Source organism: Triticum dicoccoides, chromosome 5A (genome assembly GCF_002162155.2).
Source record: "Triticum dicoccoides isolate Atlit2015 ecotype Zavitan chromosome 5A, WEW_v2.0, whole genome shotgun sequence".
NCBI classification, from domain to species: domain Eukaryota; kingdom Viridiplantae; phylum Streptophyta; class Magnoliopsida; order Poales; family Poaceae; genus Triticum; species Triticum dicoccoides.
In genome coordinates this window covers 709,417,876-709,426,497 of record NC_041388.1, presented here as the reverse complement: position 1 = coordinate 709,426,497, position 8,622 = coordinate 709,417,876, and the positions used below count along the sequence as shown (strand labels likewise).

At 45.1% G+C, this 8,622-nt stretch overlaps 2 protein-coding genes across 2 annotated transcripts in view; one reads left to right on the top strand and one right to left on the bottom strand.

Moving 5' to 3' along the window:
* The window catches only part of LOC119300564 (protein WEAK CHLOROPLAST MOVEMENT UNDER BLUE LIGHT 1-like), a 2,981-nt gene extending 2,925 nt beyond the window's left edge, over nt 1-56 (bottom strand). The window contains exon 1 of the mRNA XM_037577490.1: nt 40-56. Coding sequence (XP_037433387.1) covers nt 40-56 — 17 coding nt within the window. The remainder of the gene's footprint in view (nt 1-39) is intronic.
* A 136-nt stretch (nt 57-192) lies between these two features.
* On the top strand, nt 193-3,917 carry LOC119304366 (protein IN CHLOROPLAST ATPASE BIOGENESIS, chloroplastic-like). The gene is made up of 11 exons (XM_037581550.1): nt 193-382; nt 887-970; nt 1,330-1,404; nt 1,500-1,542; nt 1,646-1,703; nt 1,865-2,050; nt 2,122-2,184; nt 2,265-2,356; nt 3,122-3,203; nt 3,303-3,413; nt 3,500-3,917. Exons 1-11 carry the CDS (start codon nt 250-252, stop codon nt 3,638-3,640), a joined length of 1,068 nt encoding a protein of 355 aa, XP_037437447.1. The 5' UTR covers nt 193-249; the 3' UTR covers nt 3,641-3,917.
* Nucleotides 3,918-8,622: the final 4,705 nt, after the last annotated feature.

Below are 8,622 nucleotides of genomic sequence, written 5' to 3'. Positions count from 1 at the left end.
GGGTGAGGGACAGAGGGAGGGAATCTGGAAATCCTGGGCCGGAATTCGGCAGCCATTGGATCGATATCTCGGCTCTCTCCTGGGCCGTAGGTGGGAGCGCGGTCCCCGTCTCGTCGGATCGGGACAGCTTTGTTTGTTTGGCCCAACCCAAACGAAGCCAGCGTGAGGCCAGCAGCGCCCCGTGTCGCCGCAGCCCTCCCAGTCCCAGCGCTGCTCGCTCCGCCGCCCGCCCACCCCGGCCACGGCGAGATGAGGCCCGCGGCGGCCGCGGCCGCATCCGTGCTGCAGGCGCCACGCCGCGCGCTCGGAGGGGTGTCGTTCGTCGCCGCCCGCTGCGCCTCCTCCTCCTCCTCTGTCGCCGCCGCCGCCGCCACTGCGTACGGTGAGGCCTCCTCCTCCTCCTTCTTATGGATGTTAGTTCGTTCCCGGCGTTTTATCTGGCTTCCCGATGATTGCGGCCAGTTGATTCGAGGAATCGAGTAGTACGCGCTGCTTACAGAGGGATGGATTCTTCATTCCTAGGCTTAGTTTGCCATCCAAATGAATCTAACAAATACATACTACTAGCATAGATGGTTATTCATTGATGGGTTCCTGCTATGGCATTAGATTCGTGGAGCCGGCTGGATACAGAATGTCATAGTGGTTATAGACTCGTATCCTTTCTTCTTGGGAATAGGAACGGAGCTCAGCTACCATTTTCCAGAAACGTGGTTACTCTCTAGTAGAGGTAGACTGTTTGAGCAGATTCCAGTGGAGTTGTAGCTTAACAGACCACATTTCTGCCTCTGCTGCTTGCATCATCCATGCAATTACTCTGCTCTGCTTCTTTTCCTTTTGCTAGCCGAGGTTTCTGACACTTCTTAGTTCCTGCTGAATTTTGCAGATCATGTGTCGTTTGTCAAGGAAGTCGCTGTGACTGATCCCCCGGAGCATCTCAACTCTTTACTGAATGTGCTTCATGCACGAGGTACGACTTCGCATATCTCAGTAAGATCTTTCATTTCCATGGATTCTTTGGTCGTGCCAACAGACCCTTTGTCATGCAAACTGAAATCATCTATTACCTCTATAAACAAATATAACGCTCTAATATTTCTTTACAGAGGGAGTATCTATTATTGGCCAATGCTTAATGGGTTTCAGCAGCATCAACAACTGCCATCTCATTGTCTTTCTTAATCTAGTTAAAGTTTTAATTTCAGTTCTGCATAGGTGGTCTCTGGTCAGAAACTTAGAATAGCACCGGCTAGAGAAAGCATAGTGTTAAAATTGTAGCTCCTTGTCTCTCTTCACCTTGATGTCAAGAATACATTTGGCACTTGCCAGGTGAGAAGATAGTTTCTCCTGGAGCTAAAAGAGGGCTGATTCCACTTGTTGTTCCCCTGTCGGAAAGCCCACAAGGTTTGGATGTGTCTAGACTGAATTATTCGCTTGGACAGTGATTATGGACATTATGATGTAAGCTCAAAGGCCTGACACTATTAGTCAAAATGTAGGTAACTTGACATCCCTGCTGAGATGGCCGACTGCTCCAAGTGGGTTAGTTGCTCCTCCATATACTGTTATATTTTTTTTATTGTTTTCACCTCTGGAAGCTGGAACTGGTATTTAAATGGTGTGTCTACATCTGCTTGTCTTTCAGGATGGAAATGCCTGTAGTGGAAGTGCGTAGCCATGGGCTATGGCTTTTGGCTAAAAACGTAAGTCTATATTGCTATGTGTTTGTAATGTTATACTCCCTCCATCCCAAAATAAGTGTCTTAACTTTAGTACAACTTTGTACGCTTATTTTGGGACGGAGGAAGTATTTTACTACATGTGCACATGCAATCCATTTACAAATTTTGCTCATATTTATCAGGTCAATCAATATATTCATAGAATACTTGTCGAGGCTGACAGCAGAGCTGAGAGTGGTGATGATTTATGGTCTGCTGTTCGAGAAGATTTATGGTCTGCTGTAGGGGAAGCTGGTCCAAACATTTACAAAAGAGGTGATTTCAAAGAATCGCAGGTGGCAGATCTTGATGTCTATTTGTTGAAGAAGGTTGAGAGATACACCTCAGTTTGTAACTACTGAGTTTGAGGAGGGTTATCTTTACTGATATCTTACTGTAGGTTGGACTCTTTCCAGACATTCTAGAAAGGAAAGCATCACGCCACCTGGAAAAAGGAGATAATGTAAAACTCTTTCCTTCTCTGGAGATACATTATTCATGTTTATCTGACGAGATTTAATGTATGCTGCGTTTGCTCTTTAGGTCTCTGCTCTTATTACTTCAGAATTCTATACTAGAGATCAATTTCCTGGATTTGGAAGACCCTTTGTGTTCAACTCAGAAGTTCAAAAAAGGTACTGATGTGTGAGTTGTATAGCATAATTACATGTTATTTCATCAGATGTTGTATGTACTAGGTAGGTTTTGACCGGAAACATCTACTAGGTGGGTGATTGATGTTCTATCAATTAGGCACTCACTGTGTAGTTACACTTTGCATGAGCACAGTGTGCACTGGTGAATGGTGATCCCTAGCAAAATATGTGTCAAGCAGTTATTATGGCATCTTGCTGTTCTGCTGCACCTTTGGTTGTGCTGGACTGAATCGACTAGAATTCGTTTGTGGTAAAAATATCTATTGATATAAGATTGCTAATAGTACTTTAAACTGAGTTCTGATTTGAGAGTTATCTGATTGTGGTGTAAATTTCGTAAAAGAATAGAGATCTAAGAAGTTCTCCAAGTGCTGTGGACTAGCAGTACAACACTAACGTTGTGAATAAATAACAAAGCAATGACATGCTAATGTTTGGCAACTGTGCTGTCATATATATATATATATATAGGAAAATGGTTGTATACTCCTGAGAGTACGTACTCCCGCTCCTCATATACCACATAGATGAATCTTTTATACCTCTTTATTATTTTTAATATACTTCATTATTAACTACTAGATACCTTAAAATGATTTTCATGAAAAAAATTATGTGAGTCTACATATTTTTAAAGGTTTACATATACACTGATTTGTTCGTATGTGAAAAAGGTATATATATATATAATCTGTGCTGTACATGTAAAGAATCAGGGTTCCTAATTTTGCTTGTTTTCTTCAGAATTGGGCGTACATCTGAAGCCAAAGAATCAGCTCGAGTGGCTTTGAAGTCACCATGGTGGACACTAGGCTGTAGATACGAAGTATGGTTTCTTCTGTTACCTTCTCCTTTTCACTTTCTGCTTCTATTTTTCAGCTGAGCAACCTTTTACCTATTTTCTTTTCGTCATTCCTTACAACAGGAGGCAGCTGAACTAGCTGGGTGGGAGGATGAGCAGATCGAGTTCATAAGAGAAAAGGTATCCGAAGAGGGCAAACAAGATGATCTGAAGAAAGGAAAAGCTCCAGAGCAGGTCTGTAACAACAAACCGTCTACCATTCCATCATAGATGCCCAGTTGCTTCCCTGCACCCTGTCACATGAGCTTCTCGAACTGCAGGTGGTCCTTGACGAGGCGGCGTTTCTGATGGATCTGGCCACGGTCGACGGCAACTGGGACGAAGTCGTGGATCGGATCGCCGACTGCTACAGAGAGGCTGGGATCCACGACATTGCACAGTTCATCGCTTATAGGGAATAGAACACCTGCGGTTCATGTTTCCTACGTGCACGATGCCGCTTTGAAATTTTTTGCGGCACTCGGCTTCGGAGTTTGGACTGAGAAGTGTAGTGTAGGCTTAGCTTTTATGAGCAAGAAGAAACTATTCCAGCGTGTGGATCATAGGCGTATCTTTGTGGTCACGTCGCACAAGCGCAAATAATGCCCAGTTTATTCGATTTCTTTTTGCCGTCTATGTATGTATATTCATGATTAATAATATACTAACTAAACCTCAAATTGTTGCGACATTTGGTTATTTGATCAATCAAGTTTCAAACATGTCGAATCTGGACAGGAGCCGATGTGTCTATCTGCGTCGGTGGTGACATGGCATATCAATTCCACATTTTGAGCTCCTGATTTTGAGATTGGCAATATTGACTAGCTATGTACTCAACTGCTTTTGATTGTAGCTGACCACCCTGATGAAAATCAGTGCTTTTATTTGATGAGAGATGGAGCTGGTTGATGATGCTGGACAATTCTGTTATGATATAGAAGAACCTATGGGGGAAGACCAACAAGATGAGCAGCCAGAAGAAGTTATCCCAGAGGCTCCGAAGATGCCACCAGCTTTGAAAGAGTAGTGGAGCCCTGTCCAAGCTACTGGGCAGAGCACAAGATTTGACTGCAAGGGGGAAGACCATGATGGAGCTAGCCCAAGAGAACAGGAAGGTGAAAGTTCCTGAGATCCCTAAGCCTGCAGGTACCAACCATAACTCCTCTTTACTGAATAATGATAAAATCTTCAACTTTGCAAAGTCCTATGGAATCCATACCTATACCCCTCATTCCGTAACGATTTCACATGAGCTCAAACCTTTTTGTAGTATTTTTACTTTGCAAAGTCCAATGCACCTTCTCTCTCTCTCTCTCTCTCTCTCCCTCCCCCTCCCCCCCTCTTTCTCTCTCTCCCTCCCTCTCCTCTAAAATTCCGGTGTTTCTTTATTGTGACCATTGCACCTTGACTCATTGCAGGAAACTCATGTGGGATTTTGGCTTAACGTGATACTAATAGCATTTCGTGGAGAGGACCAGGCTAGCGACCGAAATCCCCTCTTGCTGCCGCCAAGGCACGTTGCCAGGCAAAGCCCGTGCGGCGGCGGTGGCGGTGGGAGGTCTTGATCGGGGGCGGACTGCTTGTGGAGGAATTGGAGGGCAGCTACGGGATGGCAAAGGAGATGTGTGCTCGAGTGGTGGTCTTCATTAGGTGGTGCTCGACAACAGCGTTGGCGACCCAGCTCTGCGATCTTCAACAAGTGGTGGTCTTCATTAGGTGGTGCTCGACAACAGCGTTGGCGACCCAGCTCTGCGATCTTCAACAACAACCCGGCCTAGCGTGAGAAAACATCAAAACCACAACATGTCGTGGAGTGCTTCGTTGATTTCTTCAGGTTTTCTTTAGAGAGTCTTTGAGTTTGGCTTGAAGCGGCAAAGCGGCGGTATTGTTCCGGTGCAGTAATAATGTTATCCCCGCTCTTTCCTCGTTCCGTTAGTGTGCTTATATCTGGCCGAGGGTGTGTGGATCTGTGTCCGGCGGGTCTTCTGGGGGCTGGTTCACGTTTCCAGTGGACCGGTATATATTCGGCTGGCTTTCGTGGTCTTGGGAGTTTATACACCCCCCTATCGGTGTTATCTTCTCCAGGGTGACGATTTGCTCTTGTTTTTGAGTAGGGAAGGAAAATAAGCACACAACCGAACAACCATCTAACCGTCAGTCTGAACTCCCAGGATCAGTCCATCAGTAAGAAAAAGCTTTTGTTTCCGTCATTCAGCAGTGGAACGGAATAGTTTGATTGGCCGGCGGCGTCTCATGGTTTGTATCGACTACAACTTCTCGGCTGCCGTTTCTACAAGCTCCTGAGTTTGAAAAGTTTGCTCAGTTTGCTCCGCCGAGGCGGAAGGCCATAGGTGACATCGAGCTATGCTCACGACTTGCCGTCGGTGGATCTAGGAGGAAGAAGACTTGGACATCCAAGAATTTAAACGTAATTTTATTTTTGAGCATGTGTGTGTTCGTAATGTCTACACATATATAGTAGTAGGATTTTAGTAATTTCTTGGTCCCGAGTTAGTTGACTGAGATTTCTCTGGGTACATCTGTATCCGAATGTAGACACGTTTTAGTGTTAGATACGTCAATTTGTATCTAGACAAATCTAAGAGAACTAATTTGGACCCGTTTTGTATACTCTGGTTTTATTCTGATTATGCGTACATACAGAAAAGAAGAAAGAATCTGACGAATGGAATCCGGGAGGTATTGATCTTCTTCTAGAAAGAATCTGATGAATGAAAGCCATTTCTTGTTCCGGGTGAGTCCGGCCAGCTGGCAGCCCCGGGTAGGTGGGTACTCCTAGGTGGGTAGGTAGGTATACTAGTAGAATATCCGGCCGAGGGTGTGTGGATCTGTCTTCGGTGGGTCTTCCGGGGGCCGGTTCACGTTTCCAGTGGACCAATATATATTCGGCTGGCTTTCCGGGTCTTGGGAGTTTTTACAGGCCCCCTATCGGTGTTATCTTCTCCGGGGTGGCGATTTGCTCTTGTTTTTGAGTGGGGAAGTAAAATAAGCGCACAACCGAACAACCATCTAACCGTCAATCTGAACTCCCAGGATCAGTCCATCGGTAAGAAAAAGCTTTTGCTTCCGTCATTCAGTAGTGGAATGGAATAGTTCGATTGGTCGGCGGTGTCTCATGGTCTGTATCGACAATGACTTCTCGGCTGCCGCTTCTACAAGCTCCTGAGTTAGAAAAGTTTGCTCAGTTTGCTCCACCGAGGCGGAAGGCCATAGGTGACATCGAGCTATGCTCACGACTTGCCGTCGGTGGATGTAGGAGGAAGAAGACTTGGGCATCCAAGAATTTAGACGTAATTTTATTTTTGAGCATTGTATGTGTTTATAACGTCTACACATATATAATAGTAGGATTTTAGTAATTCCTTGGTTCCGAGTTAGTTGACTGAGATTCGTCTAGGTACATCTGCATCCGTATGTAGACACATTTTAGTGTTAGATACGTCAATTCGTATCTAGACAAATCTAAGAGAACTAATTTGGACCCGTTTTGTATACTCTGGTTTTATTCTAATTATGCGTACGTACAAAAAAGAAGAAAGAATCTGACGAATGGAATCCGGGAGGTATTGATCTTCTTCTAGAAAGAATCTGATGAATGAAAGCCATTTCTTGTTCTGGGTGAGTCGGGCCAGCTGGCAGCCCCGGGTAGGTGGGTACTCCTAGGTGGGTAGGTAGGTATACTAGTGGAATATCCGGCCGAGGGTGTGTGGATCTGTCTCCGGCGGGTCTTCCGGGGGCCGGTTCACGTTTCTAGCGGACCTGTATATATTCGGCTGGCTTTCGTGGTCTTGGGAGTTTATACAGCCTCCCTATCGGTGTTATCTTCTCCGGGGTGGCGATTTGCTCTTGTTTTTGAATGGGGAAGTAAAATAAGCGCACAAATGAACAACCATCTAACCGTCAATCTGAACTCCCAGGATCAGTCCATCGGTAAGAAAAAGTTTTGCTTCCGTCATTCAGCTCTGGAATGGAATAGTTCGATTGGCCGGTGGTGTCTCATGGTCTGTATCGACTACGACTTCTCGGCTGCCGCTTCTACAAGCTCCTGAGTTTGAAAAGTTTGCTCAGTTTGCTCCGCCGAGGCGGAAGGCCATAGGTGACATCGAGCTATGCTCATGACTTTCCGTCGGTGGATGTAGGAGGAAGAAGACTTGGGCATCCAAGAATTTAGACGTAATTTTATTTTTGAGCATGTGTGTGTTTGTAACGTCTACACATATATAATAGTAGGATTTTAGTAATTCCTTGGTCCCGAGTTAGTTGACTGAGATTCGTCTAGGTACATCCGTATCCGTATGTAGACACGTTTTAGTGTTAGATACGTCAATTCGTATCTAGACAAATCTAAGAGAACTAATTTGGACCCGTTTTGTATACTCTGGTTTTATTCTGATTATGCGTATGTACAGAAAAGAAGAAAGAATCTGATGAATGGAATCCGGGAGGCATTGCTCTTCTTCTAGAAAGAATTTGATGAATGAAAGCCGTTTCTTGTTCCGGGTGAGTCAGGCCAGCTGGCAGCCCCAGGTAGGTGGGTACTCCTAGGTGGGTAGCTAAATATACTAGTAGAATATCCGGCCGAGGGTGTGTGGTTCTGTCTCCGGTGGGTCTTCCAGGGGCCAGTTCACGTTTCCAGCGGACCAATATATATTCGGCTGGCTTTCGTGGTCTTGGGAGTTTATACAGCCCCCCTATCGGTGTTATCTTCTACGGGGTGGCGATTTGCTCTTGTTTTTGAGTGGGGAAGTAAAATAAGCACACAACCGAACAACCATCTAACCGTCAGTCTGAACTCCCAGGATCAGTCCATCGGTAAGAAAAAGCTTTTGCTTCCGTCATTCAGCAGTGGAATGGAATAGTTCGATTGGCCGGCGGCGTCTCATGGTCTGTTCCGACTATGACTTCTCGGATGCCGCTTCTACAAGCTCCTGAGTTTGAAAAGTTTGCTCAGGTTGCTCCGCCGAGGCGGAAGGCCATAGGTGACATCGAGCTATGCTCACGACTCGCCGTCGGTGGATGTAGGAGGAAGAAGACTTGGACATCCAAGAATTTAAACGTAATTTTATTTTTGAGCATGTGTGTGTTTGTAACGTCTACACATATATAATAGTAGGATTTTAGTAATTCCTTGGTCCCAGAGTTAGTTGACTGAGATTCATCTAGGTACATCCGTATCCGTATGTAGACACGTTTTTGTGTTAGATACGTCAATTCGTATCTAGACAAATCTAAGAGAACTAATTTGGACCCGTTTTGTATACTATGGTTTTATTCTGATTATGCGTACGTACAGAAAAGAAGAAAGAATCTGACGAATGGAATCCGGAAGGTATTGATCTTCTTCTAATCTGATGAATGAAAGCCATTTCTTGTTCCAGGT

Bases quoted from the DNA above. Each gene is read 5' to 3' on its own strand.
- LOC119304366 (XM_037581550.1), top strand. From the start codon at position 250: ATGAGGCCCGCGGCGGCCGCGGCCGCATCCGTGCTGCAGGCGCCACGC. The intron at 2,185-2,264 runs GTAAAACTCTTT...TTTGCTCTTTAG, and splicing joins ACCTGGAAAAAGGAGATAAT to GTCTCTGCTCTTATTACTTC. The intron at 3,414-3,499 runs GTCTGTAACAAC...CTCGAACTGCAG, and splicing joins AAGGAAAAGCTCCAGAGCAG to GTGGTCCTTGACGAGGCGGC.